General features: G+C 45.3%; 3 protein-coding genes across 3 annotated transcripts in view; 2 read left to right on the forward strand and 1 right to left on the reverse strand.

The window, feature by feature from the left end:
• The window catches only part of slc30a7 (solute carrier family 30 member 7), an 8,891-nt gene extending 1,492 nt beyond the window's left edge, over positions 1-7,399 (forward strand). The window contains exons 4-11 of the mRNA XM_079157558.1: positions 1-87; positions 187-316; positions 2,022-2,249; positions 2,388-2,435; positions 3,345-3,480; positions 5,475-5,565; positions 5,798-5,947; positions 6,928-7,399. The exon at positions 1-87 is cut by the window's left edge and continues 1 nt beyond it. Coding sequence (XP_079013684.1) covers positions 1-87; positions 187-316; positions 2,022-2,249; positions 2,388-2,435; positions 3,345-3,480; positions 5,475-5,565; positions 5,798-5,947; positions 6,928-6,975 — 918 coding nt within the window. The 3' untranslated portion in view covers positions 6,976-7,399. The remainder of the gene's footprint in view (positions 88-186; positions 317-2,021; positions 2,250-2,387; positions 2,436-3,344; positions 3,481-5,474; positions 5,566-5,797; positions 5,948-6,927) is intronic.
• A 5-nt stretch (positions 7,400-7,404) lies between these two features.
• Positions 7,405-11,818, reverse strand: dph5 (diphthamide biosynthesis 5). The gene is made up of 7 exons (XM_079157560.1): positions 11,560-11,818; positions 11,018-11,142; positions 9,973-10,081; positions 8,845-8,965; positions 8,194-8,233; positions 7,797-7,900; positions 7,405-7,691 (listed from the first exon to the last, which is right to left on the reverse strand). Exons 1-7 carry the CDS (start codon positions 11,692-11,694, stop codon positions 7,459-7,461), a joined length of 867 nt encoding a protein of 288 aa, XP_079013686.1. The 5' UTR covers positions 11,695-11,818; the 3' UTR covers positions 7,405-7,458.
• Positions 11,819-19,972: 8,154 nt separating this feature from the next.
• Positions 19,973-21,097, forward strand: s1pr1 (sphingosine-1-phosphate receptor 1; the record flags this gene model as incomplete). The annotated part of the gene is made up of 1 exon (XM_079157559.1): positions 19,973-21,097. The coding sequence occupies one exon, from the start codon at positions 19,973-19,975 to the stop codon at positions 21,095-21,097; it is 1,125 nt and encodes a 374-aa protein (XP_079013685.1).
• Between the last annotated feature and the right edge of the window lie 4,687 nt (positions 21,098-25,784).

Below are 25,784 nucleotides of genomic sequence, written 5' to 3' on the forward strand. Positions count from 1 at the left end.
TATGTCAGAGCAGAAGTTCTGGCCGGCTTCGTAAATGGACTCTTCCTCATCTTTACAGCCTTCTTCATTTTCTCTGAAGGAGTCGAGGTACACACACACACAACACAACACAACACACCACAACACAACACAACACAACACACACAGCTGCTGTCCCCGGTATGAACCTGTCTGTCTGTCTGTCAGAGAGCTCTGGAGCCTCCTGACGTTCATCACGACCGGCTGCTTCCTGTCTCGGTCGCAGGTCTGCTCGTCAACCTGGTCGGGATCTTTGTTTTCCATCATGGAGGCCACGGACATTCACATGGAGAGGAAGGTAATACCTGGAGAACCTCCAGAACATCACTGAGTAGAACCGAGCTCTATGATACCGCACTGCAGTCAAGTATAACCCCTCTGCCCTTCACTAGAACCCCTCTGCCCTTCACTAGAACCCCTCTGCCCTTCACTAGAACCCCTCTGCCCTTCACTAGAACCTCTCTGCCCTTCACTAGAACCCCTCTGCCCTTCACTAGAACCCCTCTGCCCTTCACTAGAACCGCTCTGCTCTTCACTAGAACCTCTCTGCTCTTCACTAGAACCCCTCTGCTCTTCACTAGAACCTCTCACTAGAACCTCTGCTCTTCACTAGAACCCCTCACTAGAACCTCTGCTCTTCACTAGAACCCCTCACTAGAACCCATCTGTTCTTCACTAGAACCTCTCACTAGAACCTCTGCTCTTCACTAGAACCCTTCACTAGAACCCCTCTGCTCTTCACTAGAACCCCTCTGCTCTTCACTAGAACCTCTGCTCTTCACTAGAACCTCTCTGCTCTTCACTAGAACCCCTCTGCTCTTCACTAGAACCCCTCTGCCCTTCACTAGAACCTCTCTGCTCTTCACTAGAACCCCTCTGCTCTTCACTAGAACCTCTCTGCCCTTCACTAGAACCCCTCTGCTCTTCACTAGAACCTTTCACTAGAACCCCTCTGCTCTTCACTAGAACCCCTCTGCTCTTCACTAGAACCCCTCTGCTCTTCACTAGAACCCCTCTGCTCTTCACTAGAACCCCTCTGCTCTTCACTAGAACCCCTCTGCCCTTCACTAGAACCCCTCTGCCCTTCACTAGAACCTCTCTGCTCTTCACTAGAACCCCTCTGCCCTTCACTAGAACCTCTCTGCCCTTCACTAGAAACCCTCTGCCCTTCACTAGAACCTTTCACTAGAACCCCTCTGCCCTTCACTAGAACCCCTCTGCTCTTCACTAGAACCTCTCTGCTCTTCACTAGAACCCCTCTGCTCTTCACTAGAACCCCTCTGCTCTTCACTAGAACCCCTCTGCTCTTCACTAGAACCCCTCTGCCCTTCACTAGAACCCCTCTGCCCTTCACTAGAACCTCTCTGCTCTTCACTAGAACCCCTCTGCCCTTCACTAGAACCTCTCTGCCCTTCACTAGAAACCCTCTGCCCTTCACTAGAACCTTTCACTAGAACCCCTCTGCCCTTCACTAGAACCCCTCTGCTCTTCACTAGAACCTCTCTGCTCTTCACTAGAACCCCTCTGCTCTTCACTAGAACCCCTCTGCTCTTCACTAGAACCTCTCTGCCCTTCACTAGAACCCCTCTGCTCTTCACTAGAACCCCTCTGCTCTTCACTAGAACCCCTCTGCTCTTCACTAGAACCCCTCTGCTCTTCACTAGAACCCCTCTGCCCTTCACTAGAACCTCTCTGCTCTTCACTAGAACCCCTCTGCCCTTCACTAGAACCTCTCTGCCCTTCACTAGAAACCCTCTGCCCTTCACTAGAACCTTTCACTAGAACCCCTCTGCCCTTCACTAGAACCCCTCTGCTCTTCACTAGAACCTCTCTGCTCTTCACTAGAACCCCTCTGCTCTTCACTAGAACCCCTCTGCTCTTCACTAGAACCTCTCTGCCCTTCACTAGAACCCCTCTGCTCTTCACTAGAACCCCTCTGCTCTTCAGTAGAACCCCTCTGCTCTTCACTAGAACCTCATGTCTCTAACCGGTCTGTCTCTCAGGTCACGGTCACAGCCACTCTCTGTTTAACGGCAGTGTGAATCACGACCACCAGAACAAACATGGAGGACACGGACACAGTCATGATGAACATGGAGGACATGAAGGACGTGAAGGACACGGTGGACACAGTCATGAAGGACACGGTGGACATGGACACAGTCATGGAGGACACGGTGGACATGGACACAGTCATGGAGGACGAGGCCATGATGAGCCGCACTGTCACGGTGAGAGTCTGAAACGTGTTCTCTGGTAGAACAGAACGGACTCGTGTCACAATGTTCTTTTGTCTTCGTCTCATCGATATGTTCCTTGAAATGAATCCTGTTTAGTTCAAAGTGTTTCTTCTCTGTTTGTTGTTGCAGACGAGCTTCACACGCCGGGTAAAGGATCCAGTAAACAGATCCTTCAGGGTGAGAGCTGATCACATCACACTAACAATCAGGAACTCATTCAAGGATCCACGACTTCATGTTCTAGCAGCACGAGATAAAGAGAACGTCAGTCAGACAGTTCGGTCACTTAGTAACATGACAAATATATAAAACACATATTCATGTGTTCACAGCAATAAGACTTGAGAGTTTGTGACGTGATGAACACTAAATATATAATGTTTCCTCATCATCACAAACACAAACATGATGTTCCAATAATCACAGCTGAGCTGGAGCATTAGCAGCTGTTGTGAGCAGCATTGACCACTGGGGGGCGCCACCACACCGCCAGCAGCAGAGGAACACACAGAACCATGGATCAGAATAAAGCCCTCATCTGAAACATGACGTCATGAAGTTTAAAACGATGACAAGTTGACAGTTTGTCTTAAGGTCACATCAAAAAAACATCAAAATAATTTTCAATCAATTCAACTTTATTTGTACAACACAATAACACAAATCACAGATTTGTCTCAAAAGGCTTTACAATCTGTACAACATGATCCGGCCCCGACTGAACCCGATCCGGCCCCGACTGTGAACCCGACCCGGCCCCGACTGAACCCGACCCGGCCCCGACTGAACCTGACCCGGCCCCGACTGAACCCGATCCGGCCCCGACTGTGAACCCGACCCGGCCCCGACTGAACCCGACCCGGCCCCGACTGAACCCGATCCGGCCCCGACTGAACCCGATCCGGCCCCCGACTGTGAACCCGACCCGGCCCCGACTGAACCCGACCCGGCCCCGACTGAACCCGACCCGGCCCCGACTGAACCCGATCCGGCCCCGACTGTGAACCCGACCCGGCCCCGACTGTGAACCCGACCCGGCCCCGACTGTGAACCTGTGTATATAATGTATGTGTGTGTGTGTTGCAGGCGTCCTGCTGCACATCATCGCTGACACTCTTGGCAGCGTCGGCGTGATCATCTCGGCTCTTCTGATGCAGAGATACGACCTGATGATCGCCGACCCGATCTGCTCCATGCTGATCGCCCTCCTCATCGGAGTCAGGTGACGTCACACCCGAGTCTGAGTTCATGACACAACGTTCACTATGCTGCATGAGTCCTGAAACCACACATGACTCAGCACGTTTACACTTCTTGTTGATGTCAGTGTGTTTAACAGCAGCGTTTATTTCTCTGATATATATACAGGTCAGTGAACGCCCCTCTGGTGAATCTGAAAGAGTGTGAAGGAGACAACTAAGCTTCCTCACTCGTCCTCCTCTTAGCTCAGTGAAGAGGTCACTCTGTGTGAAAGAAAAACCTGCAAGAATAACACATAAAATAATAAAGAAGTTAAATTATATTCTATATTTATACTGTGAGAGATGAAAATATGTAAACACCTTCAGACATTCATCTCCTGTTATTATAATTACTACGTGAAACTGTTCAGTGACTCTAGTGTAGAGGACGACTTATTGATTCACATTTAATGACCACTAGAACCCCTCAAATACATCTAGAACCTCCTCAATGACCACTAGAACTCCTCAAATATATCTAGAACCTTCTCAATGACCACTAGAACCCCTCAAAAATATATCTAGAACCTTCTCAATGACCACTAGAACCCCTCAAAAATATATCTAGAACCTTCTCAATGACCACTAGAACCCCTCAAATATATCTAGAACCTCCTCAATGACCACTAGAACTCCTCAAATATATCTAGAACCTTCTCAATGACCACTAGAACCCCTCAAATATATCTAGAACCTCCTCAATGACCACTAGAACTCCTCAAATATATCTAGAACCTCCTCAATGACCACTAGAACTCTTCAAATATATCTAGAACCTCCTCAATGACCACTAGAACTCTTCAAATATATCTAGAACCTCCTCAATGACCACTAGAACCCCTCAAAATATATCTAGAACCTCCTCAATGACCACTAGAACCCCTCAAAATATATCTAGAACCTCCTCAATGACCACTAGAACCCCTCAAAATATATCTAGAACCTCCTCAATGACCACTAGAACCCCTCAAAATATATCTAGAACCTCCTCAATGACCACTAGAACCTCTCAAAAATATATCTAGAACCTCCTCAATGACCACTAGAACCTCTCAAAAATATATCTAGAACCTCCTCAATGACCACTAGAACCTCTCAAAAATATATCTAGAACCTCCTCAATGACCACTAGAACCTCTCAAAAATATATCTAGAACCTCCTCAATGACCACTGAGGGAACATTTGCAAACGTTCTGTTCTCAGCTGATTATCTCTGAGCAGAAACTGTCTCTAGAAGGAAGCAGATCCATGTGGAACCTGGCGGGTTCTGTGGGTGCTGGTTTTCCACTAAAGTAAAGAATGTGTGATTAGTAGTTAATGAGCTGTGACGGTCCAGCGTGCTGACGTGTGCCGGCGTGTGATTGGCTGGAAGTGATGTAAACAGTCATCAGAGCTGATCTGTGGTCAGCTGAGAGGCCTTCACTGACCGCAGGAATCACGGCACCGCAGAGAACAAGTCGCACAGAACTACTGCAGAAGATCTGCACAGTCTTCAAGTTCAAAAGTAACTGTTGGTCACTCTGTACTGTAGTACAAGTAATACTACTAGTACTGAGTAATACTACTACTAGTATTACTCTGCACTAGTAGTAGTAGTAGTACTACTTCTAGTTCTACAGTACTCGTGTTCAGTTCTGAAAAAGTAGAAGTTGGTCACTGTACTGTAGTAGTAATAGTACTATTACTAGATCCAGGGTCACACCCAGGATCCTCGCAGTCTGAGGTGGCGTCACCACAGTATCATCAATGGTGATGGACGGGTCTCGGTGCGGGCAGCCCTATATCTATATCTATATATAGATATATATATAGATATAGATATCTCTCTCTCTCTCTCTCTCTCTCTCTCTCTCTCTCTCTCTCTCTCTCTCTCTCTCTCTCTCTCTCTCTCTCTCTCTCTCTCTCTCTCTCTCTCTCTCTCTCTCTCTCGTCTTCACACATGCTCAGTCCGTCTCTGTTCCCTCTTATCCTCAGCGTGGTGCCGTTACTCAGAGAGTCCATCGGGATCCTGATGCAGCGAACGCCTCCTTCACTGGACCACGCACTGCCCGAGTGTTACCAGAGGGTGAGTACAAGCCCCGCCCACACCATAAGACCCGCCCTCCACTGCCTCTGATTGGCTGGTTCTGATCTAGACTTATAATAATAATTGAACTTGATGTTAACATTAATGTTGATAAGAACAACTAAAAATATCCCTTAGGTTTTATTGATCTGTGTGTCGGCGCACCGATCAATAGATGGTGATGTCATCGTCAAGGACTAGTATAATTCCTGGTGTATTGTGTTGTGTTCAGGTGCAGCAGCTGCAGGGAGTCTACAACCTGCAGGATCCTCACTTCTGGACTCTGTGTACAGACGTTTACATCGGAACGATAAAGCTGCTGGTGGCCCCCGACGCCGACCGCCGCTGGATCCTCAGCCAGACCCACCACGTCTTCACACAGGTACCTGAACACACCATAGCGCGTCTTCACACGGGTACCTGAACGCACCATAGCGCGTCTTCACACGGGTACCTGAACGCACCATAGCGCGTCTTCACACGGGTACCTGAACGCACCATAGCGCGTCTTCACACGGGTACCTGAACGCACCATAGCGCGTCTTCACACGGGTACCTGAACGCACCATAGAGCGTCTTCACACGGGTACCTGAACGCACCATAGAGCGTCTTCACACGGGTACCTGAACGCACCATAGAGCGTCTTCACACGGGTACCTGAACGCACCATAGAGCGTCTTCACACGGGTACCTGAACGCACCATAGAGCGTCTTCACACGGGTACCTGAACGCACCATAGCGCGTCTTCACACGGGTACCTGAACGCACCATAGAGCGTCTTCACACGGGTACCTGAACGCACCATAGAGCGTCTTCACACGGGTACCTGAACGCACCATAGAGCGTCTTCACACGGGGTACCTGAACGCACCATAGAGCGTCTTCACACGGGTACCTGAACGCACCATAGAGCGTCTTCACACGGGTTACCTGAACGCACCATAGCGCGTCTTCACACGGGTACCTGAACGCACCATAGAGCGTCTTCACACGGGTACCTGAACGCACCATAGAGCGTCTTCACACGGGTACCTGAACGCACCATAGAGCGTCTTCACACGGTACCTGAACGCACCATAGAGCGTCTTCACACGGGTACCTGAACGCACCATAGAGCGTCTTCACACGGGTACCTGAACGCACCATAGCGCGTCTTCACACGGGTACCTGAACGCACCATAGAGCGTCTTCACACGGGTACCTGAACGCACCATAGAGCGTCTTCACACGGGTACCTGAACGCACCATAGGGCTTCTTCACACGGGTACATGAACGCACCACATTGTAGTACTTGTATTGTACTAGCTGTGTTGTACTACGTGTACTAAGTGTACTGTGTTGTACTAACTGTCTCTTCAGGCTGGAGTTCGACAGCTCTACATTCAGATCGACACAGCTGACATGTAGAAGCTCCTCCCCCTCTGAACAGCTGGGACCAATCAGGTTCAGTCTGCTGCAGGTGACCTCTGATCCCCCCCCCCCCCCCCCCCCCCCCCCCCCAGAGTCACAGCAGGACACACAGACCAGCGGGGTGGGGCAGTGAGGACTGGACTCCCCCCCCCCCCCCCCCCGGCCACACACACACACTTTTTTTTTTAAACTTATCGTCTGTGTTGACGGGCAGAGTGACGACCCCGCCCCCCCCCCGCTGCACTTTGTAGATTGGAGCAAAGCATTCTGGGTAAGTGCCTTCATCATGAATCAGACCCCCCCCCCCCTACTGGGACCAGACTCTGATGTCACTCTGTATTTTTTAACGTGCCAAACCATGTGACCAAACCATGTGACCGGTTTCACTCTTTTTTTCGACTGTAATAAATGAATCTGTTTCTCTGAACATCTCCATGTTTATTGATGACATCACACACACACACACTCATTGATCATCAGTTATGAGCAGAAGGTGGAGGCGTCCACCTCCTGAAGGTGTTGCAGTGCGTTTGGTTCTGCGTTCACTCGCAGCATGTCCACCTCCAGCGGGTGGAGCCGCCCGGTGACGACCAGCGAATGGAGCGGAGCCCCGAGGTCACATGACATCAGCTGACTCAGCGTCGCCGTGCGGATCGACTGGTCGTCGGCGCCGAGCCGGGCGACGCCCACACACACGGTGTCCTCCGTTATACCTGGAGGGGACACGGTAATCCTGTTAGCATGCTAACAGTTAGCATCAGTGAGTTAAATAACATCAGTTGTGTATGATCTGTTCGGCCAATCAGAAGAGGGCTCACCCAGCTCCTCCCCCTCCTCCCTCCTCCTCTGGATGATCTGGATCAGCTGGTCTGCAGCCTGACTGACCGTCATGAAGCGAGGAGGCTCGTAGATCTTCTTCCCTCTGAAATCATAGTTCAGGTTAATAATCAGGTTTATAGTTAGGGCTGGTTCAGGTTTATAGTTAGGACTGGTTCAGGTTTATAGTTAGGACTGGTTCAGGTTTATAGTTAGGACTGGTTCAGGTTTATAGTTGCGTGCGTGTGTGTGTGCGTGTGTGTGTGTGTGCGTGTCATGACGTTCTATGAAGCATCTTCTGGAGATGAAAGGCCTCTGCTGAACCACGCATCATGTATTTTAGCTGCTAAAGACATCAATAAACCAGGACCTGGACCAGGACCTGGTTGTGGTTCTGACCTCATCATGTTCTCGATGTTCTGCTCTTTGACTTTAATATCTGGAAGAAAAAAACAAAAACAAAACTTTATTCTCACGTTTTAATGAAAGAAACAAGTTGATTCAAATTCAGTGTAAATATTTACATTGTACTACATAAAGTATTACTGTAGTATACATATTTACATTGTACTACATAAAGTATTGTGTGGAGCCTGGTCTGCTTGCTGTGTGTTGACTGAGCTTCTGTGTCGTCTCGTTAGTACTTGATGTATTTGAGTCTCCTGAGTGATACTACGTATATTAATATTCTCATCTTGTTTTCATTAATGTCCCGTATCAAAGAAATACAATTCAAACACAGTACTGTATGAAGTATTGTTGTAATGTATCTACTGGAGGAATCTGTGTATTTAAGGTCTTTTATTTCCTCTAATAAATATTAAGGACCAGCTGAGACAAACCAGCAGGGGGGGGGGGGGGGGTCTGGATAAACAGACCCTGAACGCACCGTCCAGCTGCTCCAGGTTCTGATTCAGTGAGCTCAGTCCACCTTAATACAGCCAGTCCACCTTAACTAGTCTAACAGCAGGATGAGACCAGAGGACATCTGGTCCCTGAACGCACCACAACCTGTGTGTGTGTGTGTGTGTGTGTGTGTGTGTGTCTCACCCAGCAGACAGAGTGTGTGAAGTCCAGCTGTTCTGTTTTTACAGATCTTGTCGTAGAAGCTCTCTGGTCTCCACGTCTCCGTCCAAAACACCAACGACACCGTCTCCCCAAAGTTATACAGCTACACACACACACACACACACACACATACACACACATTAAACCTCTTCAATCAATACTTTCTGTTCAATAACCAAACTCGTTGTCATGTGACACAGACATTATGGGATGGTGGGGGGGGGGGGGGGGGGGGGGCTGATGGGAGTGACTCCCAGTGGAGGGAGCAGAGAACTCATTTGCATACCCCGCCCCTCATTAGCATATTAACAACCTCCCGATACTAATGAGTGAGCGAGGACAGCTGGGTCCTGGGCTCTGATTGGCTGCTCTGACAGCTCAGTTATTGATGAGCTCCAGCAGCAGCTGGGCCCTCAGTGCTGACTCACAGGCAGACCGCCTCACTGGAACACAAAGGACCTCATGAGTTCACCTCCCCCCTGTTCAGTCTTTATCTCTAACACAATATTCAAAGTATTGTAATATTGATATATTTTCAGTGTGAGGAAGTCAAAAAGTGAAAAGTTAAAGTTTGACCCTTTAAAGAACTTTTACTTCTTTTGTTTCACAGTTTAAAGTGTTTCTGTGGTTACGATGAATAAATGAATAAACACGTCACATTAATGAGAAAACTCATCCTGATGAGTCTTCATAGAATGTTTAGATTATCTGATCATCAATAATATTTTATCAACGATTCATTGTTTGTAAAGATGAGTTTTAAACATTCGTTACTTATTTATTATATTATTATTTGATTCATACACTAAAGAATGTCTGTATGTGACAATAAATACAGATTCAGTTGATTTTTGATTCATGACAAAACAAATCATAATTCATCAGATTTGAGACTTTTAATGTTTTTTATTAGTTAAACTAGTAAAACAATTAAAGGTTAATAGAAATAGTCAATCAGCAAATCAATTCATCTGGAAAACGCAAAAACATTTCTGTTTGAATTGTTGCATTAGAATATTTAGTGAATGTTGATAAAACAGAAACAACAGCTGTCGGTGAGACGTTATGCCTGTGAGGCAGAGTTCAGGGTAAAGGTGATGAGGTCAGTACCTGCAGCCCACAGCAGCCCACTGCGTTCATGACGGAGGCGTTGTGGATGACTTTGTACGGTATCCCAGCATGCACTGCTCTCAGCACCAGGTCGCTGTGGGTGGTGGCTCTAAAGGACGACATGAGACGTGTTACTGAGCATTTTAAATAAAGTTATATATTTATTTTAATATATTCTGGTGTTCCACAACTCTGAATATCTTTGACAATAATTAGATTCATCAACAACAAATAACGTACAGACTCTGAGAAGAGTTTAATCCAGACTGTGATTTAAAAAAGAACATTTTGAATCTTTAGTGGAAGAAGAAGAAGAAGAAGAAGAAGAAGAAGAAGAAGAAGAAGAAGAAGAAGAAGAAGAAGAAGAAGAAGAACTTCTCTGTTCAACTGTAAAAGCAACTTTCTCATCAACAAATGTCAACGGAGTTAATAACTCACAGAGATGGAGCTGCTGTTACCTGATGGAGATGTTACCTGATGGAGCTGCTGCATGGAGATGTTACCTGATGGAGATGTTACCTGATGGAGCTGTTACCTGATGGAGCTGCTGCATGGAGATGTTACCTGATGGAGATGTTACCTGATGGAGATGTTACCTGATGGAGCTGTTACCTGATGGAGATGTTACCTGATGGAGCTGCTGCATGGAGATGTTACCTGATGGAGCTGTTACCTGATGGAGCTGCTGCATGGAGATGTTACCTGATGGAGCTGTTACCTGATGGAGATGTTACCTGATGGAGCTGTTACCTGATGGAGATGTTACCTGATGGAGATGTTACCTGATGGAGCTGCTGTTACCTGATGGAGATGTTACCTGATGGAGCTGTTACCTGATGGAGCTGCTGTTACCTGATGGAGATGTTACCTGATGGAGCTGCTGCATGGAGCTGTTACCTGATGGAGCTGTTACCTGATGGAGATGTTACCTGATGGAGCTGCTGCATGGAGATGTTACCTGATGGAGATGTTACCTGATGGAGATGTTACCTGATGGAGCTGCTGCATGGAGCTCTTACGGTTCTGATACGTGGACATGACTCACCCGAACGGGTCTCCCACCACCAGGAAGGCCACATCAGTCACATCAGCGTCCTTCAGGATCTCGTCTGCTCCCTGTTCAACCAGGTCTCTGTCGGCCAGGATCAGCTGCTTCCCATAATATTCCTCCTGAGGACAGAAAACCCTCTGCTGTTAGCATCACACTGCTATCAGGTTAGCTAGCTGTGCTAGCTGTTTATAAAAGATGGAAGATCAGCGTCAACAAACCAAAAACTACCAGAATCAGTTTATGACACAAGAACATCAGCAGACAGACACACACACACACACACACACACACAGACACACACACACAGTCTGTGAGTCGGTCTGTGATGACAGACTGTAAACACATTTAAAGCAGCTGCTTTAAAATCAGAACTCTTTAAATCGTGTTTCTATTAGACAGCTAAAGATAATATATTATATTATTTAAACACAACCTTCTATAAATATTAATATATAATGAATGTGAGGTGTAGACCTCCAGGGTTCGTATTAATATATATTCTCATATTAACATCTATAATATGTATAAGAACTCACCAGAGCCTCCTTCCCCACCGTGAGCACCGAGGTGTAGACCTCCAGGTAGACCCTGCAGCAGCTCCTCACCGCCTGCAGACCCTTCACCGTGATGTCCGTCGCGTCTCCGAGCCCGAGGCCGATCAGATACAACATGCTGCCGGCTTCTCTCTGCGCAGAGTCGGTGTCTCGCTGCGGAACTACCGCTTCATTCCAGCGTTTAACCGGTGAGTTAACGTGTGTTTCTGCTTTCACGTGTCGTCTCACTGCACAGACTGGATTACGGTATGCCGTAAACTGTTTACGTTCACGACAGCTACAGCTGCGTTACGACACGTTCTGTTGTCGCGTCACCAGACCTCCAGACAGGCTCGCGAGTTATGATTAATATTAATGTAACAATATAATGCTCATCTTTATGAATGTTCACTTCAACCTCAATGAATACTGTTCAGAATCATCTTGGGGACCTGGTCCGGTCTAGTCCTGATGACGTCACCTTGACGGCTCCATGGAGCTGATTGGTTCACTCTGCTTGTTTCCATGGTGATGCCGTGTGAAAGAGTTGTGAATGAGTCGGTGGGAAAAACTCTCTCTCTCTCTCTGTCTGTCTCTCTCTCTCTCTCTCTCTCTCTCTCTCTCTCTCTCTCTCTCTCTCTCTCTCTCTCTCTCTCTCTCTGTCTGTCTCTCTCTGTCTGTCTGTCTCTCTGTCTCTCTCTCTCTCTCTCTGTCTCTCTGTCTCTCTCTCTCTCTCTCTGTCTCTCTCTCTCTCTCTCTCTCTCTCTGTCTATCTCTCTCTCTCTCTCTCTCTGTCTCTCTCTCTCTCTGTCTCTGTCTCTCTCTCTCTCTCTCTCATCTCTTCACAGTGTGTTTCTCCCTCGTTCGCCCCTTGTTGTGGTAAACAAGCCTGTTAGACCACGTGACCCCCCTCCAGTCCTCCTCCACTCCTTTAACTGGGAACCAGTTAATGGGATGGCTGGTGGGTTACATAATGGGCTCTCTCCTTTTTGGGGGATGTGGAGGAGGATGGGGGGATGGGTGAGGGGGGGGGGGGGGGGTTGTGGTCTTTTGTTGCTGTTGTTCTTGTTCGGCTCCAGTCATCCAGAGAATCAGAGCTCTGTCTCTCTGTTAACTGTTTCTCTTCAGCTCCACGTCCTGGTCTGGATTCTAAACCAGGAGACAGTAAATGCTGGTTTCAAAGGATCTGGATCAGCCTGATCCTGAGGTTGACCTCATGAACCAGGACAACTGGGCAGAGAAGCCTGAAGTGGACCTGGACTCCTCAGGATATGAGGTGTTGAAAGTGCCACCGCAACCGACAGAAAGAGAGTCATGTGACACCTTGACCCATGACTTTTATTATCTTCATGTTTTCTGTAAACATAAAGAATCACATCTAAAGATGAAATCAGCTCGGACCTTTCAGGTGTGTGAGGTGGTCACATGACTCGTGAGACAGAAACAGGATTACAAGTGTTTAATCTGACCTCTGATCAGCTGACAGATGATGTCAGTAACAACAGAGAACATCAGTGTTCACAACCTGCCGACAGATGAAGTAGATGAAGTAGTTAAAATAATAAGAGGAAGAAGATTCTTTAAATTCAGGGTTTTAAAGAATGTTTCATCAGAGCACACTGCAGGACCGTTAATGAGAAGAAGTCACACTTCAGAGGATGTAGTGTGTTCATAACTCATGGTGAGGATTCTCCATCAGGCAGAAGTGAGACAGGAAGAGAACGTAGCGCACAGAGACAGATGTTACTGTCAGATTCAGGAAACGTATTGTGAGGGAACATAGAAGTGTTGTGAGGGAACATAGAAGTGTTGTGAGGGAACATAGAAGTGTTGTGAGTGAACATAGAAGTGTTGTGAGGGAACACAGAAGTGTTGTGAGGGAACATAGAAGTGTTGTGAGGGAACATAGAAGTATTGTGAGGGAACATAGAAGTGTTGTGAGGGAACATAGAAGTGTTGTGAGTGAACACAGAAGTGTTGTGAGGGAACATAGAAGTATTGTGAGGGAACATAGAAGTGTTGTGAGGGAACATAGAAGTATTGTGAGGGAACATAGAAGTGTTGTGAGTGAACATAGAAGTGTTGTGAGGGAACACAGAAGTGTTGTGAGGGAACATAGAAGTGTTGTGAGGGAACACAGAAGTGTAGTGAGGGAACATAGAAGTGTTGTGAGTGAACATAGAAGTGTTGTGAGTGAACACAGAAGTATTGTGAGGGAACATAGAAGTATTGTGAGGGAACATAGAAGTATTGTGAGGGAACATAGAAGTATTGTGAGTGAACATAGAAGTGTTGTGAGGGAACATAGAAGTATTGTGAGGGAACATAGAAGTATTGTGAGGGAACATAGAAGTATTGTGAGTGAACATAGAAGTATTGTGAGGGAACATAGAAGTATTGTGAGTGAACATAGAAGTGTTGTGAGGGAACATAGAAGTGTTGTGAGGGAACATAGAAGTATTGTGAGGGAACATAGAAGTATTGTGAGGGAACACAGAAGTGTTGTGAGGGAACATAGAAGTATTGTGAGGGAACACAGAAGTATTGTGAGGAAACACAGAAGTGTTGTGAGGGAACATAGAGGTATTGTGAGGGAACACAGAAGTGTTGTGAGGGAACACAGAAGTATTGTGAGGGAACATAGAAGTATTGTGAGGGAACACAGAAGTATTGTGAGGGAACACAGAAGTGTTGTGAGGGAACACAGAAGTATTGTGAGGGAACACAGAAGTGTTGTGAGGGAACATAGAAGTATTGTGAGGGAACACAGAAGTATTGTGAGGGAACACAGAAGTGTTGTGAGGGAACACAGAAGTATTGTGAGGGAACATAGAAGTATTGTGAGTGAACGTAGAAGTATTGTGAGGGAACGTAAAAGTATCGTGAGGGAACATAGAAGTATCGTGAGGGAACACAGAAGTGTTGTGAGGGAACATAGAAGTATTGTGAGGGAACACAGAAGTATTGTGAGGGAACATAGAAGTATTGTGAGGGAACGTAGAAGTATTGTGAGGGAACGTAAAAGTATCGTGAGGGAACATAGAAGTATCGTGAGGGAACATAGAAGTATTGTGAGTGAACATAGAAGTATTGTGAGGGAACATAGAAGTATTGTGAGGGAACGTAAAAGTATCGTGAAGGAACATAGAAGTATTGTGAGGGAACATAGAAGTATTGTGAGTGAACATAGAAGTATTGTGAGGGAACATAGAAGTATTGTGAGGGAACGTAGAAGTATTGTGAGGGAACATAGAAGTATTGTGAGGGAACATAGAAGTATTGTGAGGGAACATAGAAGTATCGTGAGGGAACATAGAAGTATTGTGAGGGAACATAGAAGTATCGTGAGGGAACATAGAAGTATTGTGAGGGAACATAGAAGTATCGTGAGGGAACATAGAGGTATTATCACAATGGTGATGATGATGATGTCATCTGATGATGATGATGATGTCATCTGATGATAAACAGGTGTTCATCACTGCAGGTAAACACCAGGTTGATTCAGACAGCTGATTCTGTGATGTTCTGTTGTTTCTCCACTTTGAGGCTTTAATTGGATAATTTCCTGGAAACTGAATTTTTATACAACAAGTTACACAACCGAGTGAGGAGGGAGACCAGGGTGAGTGAGAGAGGAGGGAGGTGATGGTGGTGAAGAGGCCCTGGTTTCTTTGTGGCTCCCACAGAAACATCTCCAATTACAGGACAAAGGCGACTCATTCAGGCCAGCAGCTCCAACACTGCAGCTTTGCATTTCTAATGAGCACTCTGCTGAATGCTAAGAGGCCTCACACCCCCATTACTCCCCCATCCTCCCCTTGTACCCCTCTCTACACCCCTGCAGTCGGACATCCAGGCTGGGCCTCCTCTCTCATGTGTCCAAACTGTACAGTGCAGGAAGTATTCAGATCCTTTAAAGTAAAAGCACTAATAACACACTGTAATAACACTTTGGTCTGATGTGAACTTTATTTAGATTATGACTAGAGAGTTTATTGTTACGTGGAAACAAGAACGACCTCACTGAGCCCCCCCCCCCCCCCCCCCCTCCTTCTGCTGCGTAGGGTTCTGGTTCTGGTTCTTGTTGTCATGGAGGGAAGTGGTGGAGCTATATGACCATCTGAACGTAACGTCTTCAGAGACATACCATAATGTGTTACGATGATGTATTGTTATGCAGATGATACTCAATTATATCTATCGATCAAGATGAAACCGACCAGCTCGCTAAACTTCAAGCAGCCTTCAAGACATAAAAACCTGGATGAGCTCAGACTAAACTGTAGTTATTCTACTAGAAATAGATTATCTCATGATATGCATCCAGCAGCACCGTAAAGAATCTCTGAGTTATCTTTGATCAGGATTTGAAAACCTTTTTTCACTTACGTGACATTGAATAAATCAGACATGCAGAGACATGAGTTCATGCAGTTGTTACCTCTAGACTAGATTACTGTGACTCCTTATTATCAGGCTGCTCTGATACGTCTCTGAAATCTCTCCAGCTGATTCAGAATGCTGCAGCTCGTGTACCAACAACAACTAAGAAAGAGATCATGTCACTGCTGGATCAGCTTCTCTGCACCGGCTCCCTGTAACATCTGGAAGATCATTTAAAATCCTTCTCACCTACTAAGCCCTGATTGGTCAGAAACCATCATATCTTAAAGAGCTTATAGAACCATATTATATCCAACAGGGTCTAACAGGTTCCAACAGGGTCTACCAGAGCCTAACGGAGTCTAACAGGGTCTAGCAGGTTCCAACAGGGTCTACCAGAGCCTAACGGAGTCTAACAGGGTCTAACAGGGTCCAACAGGGTCTACCAGAGCCTAACGGAGTCTAACAGAAGTTAAAGTGTGTGTTTGTGGGTCTGAGTTGTTCTGCTGCTCGGTTCCTCTGGTTCTCTCCAGCCGTCGTCATGGTGACACTCAGCTATGCAGAGTCTGAATACAGTCAGCAGAGGAAAGAGGTCTTTGTTTGCCTTCTCAGACCCCCCCCCCCCCTCATCTCAACTCCATTATCAGACTTTCAGCGCCAAACTGGAAACTGGTCATGTGACCGACAACCAGTATGTTCCCAGAAAGGTTTCAGTGTCTTTAAACATGTTTCCTTAAACATTCCCAGTGAACATTGACTCAATATACTACTGATCAGACTATCAGAGTTATACTGGCACCATAGTGGAATGAGAGCGGAATCTTACTGGAAATATATCGGTAGTGTGTTAATGATATTATAATGGGATGATTGTGGAATAATGCTGGTGGTATAATGGGAATATATCAGGGCCAAAGTGGGAATACGATGAAAATATACTATGGCCATACTGGGAGTATATGGAGAACTGGATATACATTTAAATATAATACGAGCACAATAGTGGAATAAAAGTAGAATGTTAATCTGTTAACCAACCTACCACCCAACAAGCAACTATCCACCCAACCAATCAACCAACCAACCTACTAACCAACCTACCAACCAATCAACCAACCAACCTACTAACCAACCAATCAACCAACCAATCAACCAACCAAATGAGCAACCAACCAACCAACCAACTGAGCAACCAACCAACTTACTAACGAACCTACCACCCAACCAATCAACCAACCTACTGAGCAACCAACCTGCTGAGCAACCAACCAACCTACCTACCAACCAACCTGCTGAGCAACCAACCAACCTACCTACCAACCAACCTACTGAGCAACCAACCAACCTACCACCCAATCAACTAACCAACCAATCAACCAACCAACCAATCAACTAACCGACCAACCTACTGAGCAACCAACCTACCTACCAACCAACCTACTGAGCAACTAACCAACCTACCACCCAATCAACCAACCAACCAACCAATCAACCTACCAACCAATCAACCAACCAACCAATCAACTAACCAACCAACCTAGTGAGCAACCAACCTACCTACCAACCAACCTACTGAGCAACTAACCAACCTACCACCCAATCAACCTACCTACCAATCAACCAACCAACCAACCAACCAACCAACCAACCAACCAATCAACTAACCAACCAACCTACTGAGCAACCAACCAACCTACCACCCAATCAACCTACCTACCAATCAACCAACCAACCAACCAACCAATCAACCAACCAACCAACCAACCAACCAATCAACTAACCAACCAACCTACTGAGCAACCAACCTACTGAGCAACCAACCAACCTACCACCCAATCAACCAACCAACCAACCAATCAACCTACCAACCAATCAACCAACCAACCAATCAACTAACCAACCAACCTACTGAGCAACCAACCTACCTACCAACCAACCTACTGAGCAACTAACCAACCTACCACCCAATCAACCTACCTACCAATCAACCAACCAACCAACCAACCAACCAACCAACCAACCAACCAATCAACTAACCAACCAACCTACTGAGCAACCAACCAACCTACCACCCAATCAACCTACCTACCAATCAACCAACCAATCAATCAACCAACCAACCAACCAACCAATCAACCAACCAACCAACCAACCAATCAACTAACCAACCAACCTACTGAGCAACCAACCTACTGAGCAACCAACCAACCTACCACCCAATCAACCTACCTACCAACCAACCAACCAATCAACCAATCAACTAACCAACCAACCAACCTACCAACCAACCAGCAATAAGAGCAAAAGTCATTGTTTTTATCAGCATTTGAAATTCACAGAAATTAAACCACTTTTGTTCTGAAAATACCTTTATTTTGAAATCTGTTTATGATCTTTTTTTAACAAAGTTTGTTCTTCTACGTTACGGAGTTTTTTAAAACTCCATCAGTGTTCTTCAGCTGCGGTACATTGTGACATCACAAACCTCCTGACTCCGCCCCCTGCTGACCTCACAGGGATGACGGAGGTCAGGGGTCAGAGGTGAGTGTGTGTGTGTGTGTGTGTGTGTGTGTGTGTGTGGGGGGGGGGGGGGGGGGGTTGTTTCCCACACAGGAAACAAAAGAAGTGAAAATAATTATATTTACTAATATTTATCAAATAACCAACAGAAAAATGATCATAATATTTTTTAATTAATTAATTTACATTTTCTTTGTTTTACTGCATGTTTATTATTAATAGTGATTTGTTTGTAAAGCATGAACATTTGTGTTTATATATTCCGTTTTTATGTATTCTTTATTTACGTTTATAGAAAATAAGAGAAAAACAATAAAAATGATCAGAATGAGGTTTGATTATATCTGAATATTATAATAAACTGTTTGTGTTTCGTCTTGAACATTATTGATCTGATCATGAAGAGAAACACAATAAGGAGAGGAAGAGGAGGAAGAGGAGGGCAGCCCCCCTCCTCTTCCTCCTCAGAGGCTCCGCTGCTGTCTGTCTGTCGGACTCTTCTCTGGACTCTGAAGGTAAAACTCTTTCATCTTCATTCAAACATCTTTATTACTTTTCCCTTCAAATTCATCTGAAGCTTCAAAGAAAATCTGAAGATTTTTTTTGTGTTTCAATCAAATTCAATTTGAGTTTAAATCCGCGGAACGAGCCGCGAGCCGTTAACGGGATTACCGGAGAGAAGAACGACGTCAGATTCTATATTCATCTATTAATAATAACAATAACAATAACAATAAGACGAGGAGATGAAGTCTTGTGTTTGACTCCTTTTTGCTGTCGAACAAAACCCGGAATGATCGAATTTAAAGAATATTTAAACGTGAATAAATAAATAAATAAATAATGGATTAAAGTTCACAGAAAGAATCGATTTAAAATGAGCTCTTTAATTTACTTCTAAAGGAAACTTGAACGTTTCTAAATTAAAGAAAGTTTTAAATGTCTTTGTTTATTTGTTTGTTTGTTGTCTAACAGCTGATCACAGATCAGCTTCTCTGAACTTTGTCCTCATAAAGACACAAAAACATTTTCTGTAGAAACACGTTGATCCATTGAACAGTTTCTTGTTTACATTTATTTATATTTATTTAGTTTTATTTCTATTTATTTCGTTTTATTTCTATTTATTTAGTTTTATTTCTATTTATTTAGTTTTATTTCTATTTATTTAGTTTTATTGGATCACGTTGACGAAGCTTCGGCCGTTTTTTTTTTCATTCTCCAACAATCTGAATCCGTCTCTCTGCAGGACCATGTCCCCCAGCAGCAGCAGGACCTGGTCTGCTCCTCTTCAGGGTCTCTGCCTGACATGAAGGACTGTAAAGGAGTGTGAGGACCCAGCGCCCCCTGCTGGACCCTGCTGGACCCTGCTGGACCCTGCAGACCTCCTGCAGACCTCCTGCTGGACCCTGCAGACTTCCTACTGGACCCTTCTGGACCCTGCTGGACCCTGCAGACTTCCTACTTGACCTTTCTGGACCCTGCTGGCCCCCCGTTGCCCCTGCAGGCCATGGCTGAGCCCGACTACTCCGACCTGATCGCCAAACACTACAACTACACCGGAAAGTTCCGCAAGACGCAGCAGGACTCGGGCCTGAAGGCCGACTCTGTAGTCTTCATCATCGTGTGCTGCTTCATCATCCTGGAGAACATCCTGGTCCTGACCACCATCTGGAGGACCAAGAAGTTCCACAAGCCCATGTACTACTTCATCGGGAACCTGGCGCTGTCGGACCTGCTGGCCGGCGTCGTGTACACCGCCAACATCCTGCTGTCGGGCGCCAACACCTACAAGCTGACACCGACGCAGTGGTTCATCCGGGAGGGCAGCATGTTCGTGGCTCTGGCGGCGTCCGTCTTCAGCCTGCTGGCCATCGCCATCGAGCGCCACCTCACCATGCTGCAGATGAAGCTGCACAACAACGGCAACACGTGCCGCGTCTTCCTGCTGATCAGCGCCGTGTGGATGGTGGCGGCGGCGCTGGGCGGCCTGCCGGTGACGGGCTGGAACTGCATCCTCAATGTGACGCGCTGCTCCACCGTGCTGCCGCTCTACCACAAGACCTACATCCTGTTCTGCACCACGGTGTTCAGCGTCATCCTCATGGCCATCGTGGTGCTGTACGCTCGGATCTACGCGCTGGTCCGCGCGCGCAGTCGCAAGCTCGTCTTCCGCAAGGCGACCAATGGCCGCGGCAGCGCCGGAGGCGGCGGCGGCGCCAACGTGAAGAGCTCGGAGAAGTCGATGGCGCTGCTGAAGACCGTCATCATCGTGCTGAGCTGCTTCATCGCCTGCTGGGCGCCGCTCTTCATCCTCCTGCTGCTGGACGCCGCCTGCGAGACGCTGAGCTGCCCGATCCTCTACAAGGCCGAGTGGTTCTTGGCGCTCGCCGTCTTGAACTCCGCCATGAACCCGCTCATCTACACGCTGACCAGCAACGAGATGCGCCGCGCCTTCCTCAAGACGCTGCTGTGCTGCACCGCCTGCCTGAGGCCCAACGCCAAGTTCAGCGGGCCCATCGTGGGGGCGGAGTTCAGCCGCAGCAGGTCGGATAACTCCTCCCACCCCAACAGGGAGGAGGCGGAGTATTCGCCGAGGGAGACGACCTCGGGACGCCTCACCTCGTCCTCCTAAAGACGACGTCACCACGGACCTGACGGCACTTATGAGACTCTCAAACTGGTTCCACTGGGACCAGTGACCCTCATGTGGAGAAGCTCACAGGACCATCTGCTGGATCGGCTCCTGCAGATCCTGGTGGTCCAGGTTCAAGTGGACCCTTGTAGAACCAGAACCAGAACAAATAGAACCTTTGTCTCCTCTTCCCTTAAAACACTTCAAGATTCCAGGTGCTGGTCATGTGACCACAGTCTTCTTCCTCTTCTTCGTTGGTCCCGAGACGAAACATCAGATATCTGAACCTTTGATCAATATTCATATTTAACCTTCAGCAACACGTTGTGTTTCTATTTAACTATCAGCAGCTGTCTTAGTGCATTAATAATAATAATAATAATAATATGAACTAGATTCATATAAAGCTCCGTCCATGTAATCAGGTGAAGAAGAGGAAGAGGAGCTGAGAATCTGACAACAACCTGAACTTTGTGTTTTTGGGACATTTTTGTAAAAAGTTAACTGTAAACGTTAGAAGCTGTCAGAATGTATTTTCTACTTCCTGTCTGTGTTGTTGTTGTTGTAGCGACGTCAGTCTAGTCAAATTAATTTATCTTTGAAAGCAGGAAGAAAACATTTTGTTTGTCACGTCATGTTTATTTTAGTTGAGTCATGTTTCAGAAGAACGGAAGCTCAAACTATCAAACGATTAAATGAAGAACAATAATTTAAAAAATAATTTAAACATTGTTCATATTTCAAAATGATAGAAAAGTTATTAAAGTTAAATTAATCTCAATATTTAGATTCAAGGTTTATTCTCGACCTGAAAAACAAGAATCTCAGGTCCATTTAATAGCTGTTCAGGAGCTTTTGATCATTTCACATAAACTTCTTCTGCAGATTTCAGAGTAAGGAACGACCTTTAAAGTCTTTAACCCCCCCCCCCCCCCCCCCCTACATGGACCCTAACAGTGAAAACTGAGAACATGTTTCCAGAGTGAAGTCACTTCATCAGCATGTTTATGTTTTGGCCGCACGGGGCTTCCGTAGCTCCGACTCCGTTCTCTTAACCTGTTAACTGTTTGTGATCCGTCTGTTTAACTCAATGTTCATTAGAATTTAATAAAGACAGAAATAGAAACGCGGCTGTTTCATACGTTTCACAATAAAAATGTTTATTATAAATAAAACAGTTCAATAACTAGAAGGAAGACGAAGACGTGAAAGAAAGTTAAAGTGGTGAATGAAGTGGAAGAAGAAGTTAAAGTGATGAATGAAGTGGAAGAAGAAGTTAAAGTGGTGAATGAAGTGGAAGAAGAAGTTAAAGTGGTGAATGAAGTGGAAGAAGAAGTTAAAGTGATGAATGAAGTGGAAGAAGAAGTTAAAGTGGTGAATGAAGTGGAAGAAGAAGTTAAAGTGGTGAATGAAGTGGAAGAAGAAGTTAAAGTGATGAATGAAGTGGAAGAAGAAGTTAAAGTGGTGAATGAAGTGGAAGAAGAAGTTAAAGTGATGAATGAAGTGGAAGAAGAAGTTAAAGTGGTGAATGAAGTGGAAGAAGAAGTTAAAGTGGTGAATGAAGTGGAAGAAGAAGTTAAATAAAGTGGACGAGGGTGTCTCATCCTTCAATCAGAAGGTTGGCGGTTCGATGCCCGGCTCCACTCGTTCATGTCAAACACATGAAACACACATGAACTGTGTCTCAATTCAGGGGCTGCATCCTTCAGAGGACCCAGCCTTCGTGGTCTACGTGGGCCGCGTCCTTTGAGGACCGTGTAGGCTGGACCGTGCGGTCTACGAAATGAGACGGCCTTCCTACAGAGCACTTCCTGTTTGTGTCAACAGCTGTTCCCGCCACCCCCCCCCCCCTCTTGCTGCTCCTATCACCTAAAATCCCTGCTCAACAGGATTATATATATATATATATGTGTATATTTATAGTGTATATATTTATAATCCCTGCTCAACAGGATTATATATATATATATATGTGTATATTTATAGTGTATATATTTATAATCCCTGCTCAGCAGGATTATAAATATATACACATATAAATACATTAAACTAAACCCTTTTCAGTATATATACTGGAATGGTTTTAGTTTAGTGTTTAATCAGTTATTCAATAATTAATTCATAGATCTTTTTCATAATATTGTTTTTCTAAATTAATCAGTTAATTAAATCAGTTACTATGTTAAATAACTAATTTTCAATCAGTTATAGTTCTTGTAATTAAATGTATTTATCTATTACTTTATTTCATTTCATTCACACATACATATTGATATATATATATATATATATATATATATATATATATATATATATATATATATATATATATACCAATCCTAAGGCAGAGGAAATTAATCAAGACATTAACATTAACATTAACAGCAGCAAAACAAATGTCAGCAAACGTGTTTATTAACTTGCAGTAACACATTTTATATTTTACACAGCAGAATATACACACATTCACACAGAAATCCTTTACATGATGACTTATTTCAATTTAAATTAATAAAATAAAAAGGTGACGTCACAGCGGTCCTCTCTGTGACAGCAGCATGAACACGCTGGTTGTGTTCTTAGTGAAGCTTCATAATGATGAGCTCATGTAGCTGTGACCTGAAGAACAGGACGGTCACATGCAGAGATTACAAACACACTGATGTCTTCATTCAAAGCTGAATGTTTGTCCATCGTTCTGTCTGTAACACAACAACAGAATCAACTAAATACTCAACTTCACTCACAAATACTCATACTTCACTACCGTCTACCTGAGCTCACGTTGGTCCGTTTATGTTCATGATATGAAATATGAATCATCTGTAAAATCATCACATCAGTAATTATTCAACCTCTGAGGTTTGAAAGTGAAGTTATTAAAAGTTGCTTTAAGGCTGAACTACGGTCTGATGCAGGCAGCCGGTAACAGCGCAGCGGCTAACAGAGTTAGCTTATCAGTTACCAACGTGACGTCACTTAACCGATCACTTCAACACACGTGATGTCATAAGATCTCTTATTTAGCTTCAACATTAGTATCGGTGTACACAGGAAAAGGTTAGTTAAGAGTTAGTTAAAGCTTAGTAAATAGTTAGTAAATAGTTAGTAAATAGTTAGTAAATAGTTAGTAAATAGTTAGTACATAGTTAGTCAAAGGTTAGTTAAGGCAGTGGCGGCCGTGGATTTCATACTGTGAGGAATTACATGTAGAAGTGTTGGGTATGATTTATAGCACCACCTAGTGGTGAATAGTAACATGTTAGAAGCTACGTTACATGTATTAGAAGCGCTTGGAAATGCCACTTTGTGCCAAATGTTAGCAGTGTTTACAGTGTGTTCACTATAGAAGTGTTGAACCATAAAAGACAATCATTGAGTATATTAAATATGTATTAAACTGTAAAGGATAGTCAATAGGGAAAGATAGGGATTTTGAGACAGGCATTACAGGGACCACTATGACCATGAGGACACGAGCCAGCAGCGAGACAACACAGGAAGTGACCAGCGGGACCGCGCAGAGGATCATCTGATCACACGCCGGGTGGTCACGTGAGGGCGGTCAGCTGAGGGACCCAGGGGGAGGGGCCAGCTGGATTTGAGCCAATTGTACCACTTTGAGAAACGTTCTGACTCTTTGAAGTATAGAGAAGGACGCAGAGGAGCGATCTGTACCTGGAGGTCACAGGCTTACTGGTGGAGACGTCGTGATCATATTTCTATTAATAGTGTAATTCACTCTGCAGTGAGGTTAAACACCTTTTGATTGAAAAGATCAGCCGAGTGTCCTCGTGTGTGAACATCCCCCACAATACCTCCAGTGCTGTTCTCCACCTCTAATAACCTCGTGATGACGTCACAGCTACGGGTTATTATTTGTTTTGTGTAAAAGCCGCATATTCACATAACACTGCAACATTTGACAAATGAAATAAAATGAAGCTCAACACCTACAAAACACGAACTGCAGATACATGAATACGAGCATGACGGGACGCTGCGTCATTAACGGACAATATAGTCCAAATCAATGTAACACGATGACAAACTCACAAGAGCAGTCGCACATATTCATATGACAACAAAGCAACAAATCAATCCAGCAGACCTGCAGCGGATCCACGCATTCCACCACACGAGCACGAGCCATTCAAATACTATTCATAAAAACACCACGATAGACACATGAACAGTAGAGGTAAACAAACGAACTTCACTTACCAAATGCTGTTCATCCTCCTTTCTATGTTGACAAAGAGTTTAATCCCAGTACATCAGTTCCAGTAAGAAGTCCTTCTCCATTCATGGACGTTAGTGATGACAGTCGAGGCTCCACAGTTATATTTCACCGGTCGTCTTCGGCCGGTCGGTCGTCCGTCTTCGGCTGCAGACCGGTGACATGCGGGCCGCGGTTGTGGAGCGGTTTCCCTGCGAACGTGGTCGTTGAGTTGTAGATCCACTCGAGTCTCTCCAAAAGTACCGACGCTCAGTTAAAATGAAACACATTCGCAGCCATAACATGTGCAACGCTTCTCTACGCTGCGTACAAATCCTCTTCCTGGCTGGTCGGGGCTGCTAGCTGTGGGGTCGGCCGGCCATTTCTTACGATGTCCAGTTTGTCCGGAAATGTCTTTCTTGAGAAAAGCGTTCCCAGTAACTCCGCCACTGAATCACTTTCTCCTCC

Source organism: Pholis gunnellus (genome assembly GCF_910591455.1).
Source record: "Pholis gunnellus genome assembly, chromosome: 4".
NCBI classification, from domain to species: Eukaryota; Metazoa; Chordata; class Actinopteri; order Perciformes; family Pholidae; genus Pholis; species Pholis gunnellus.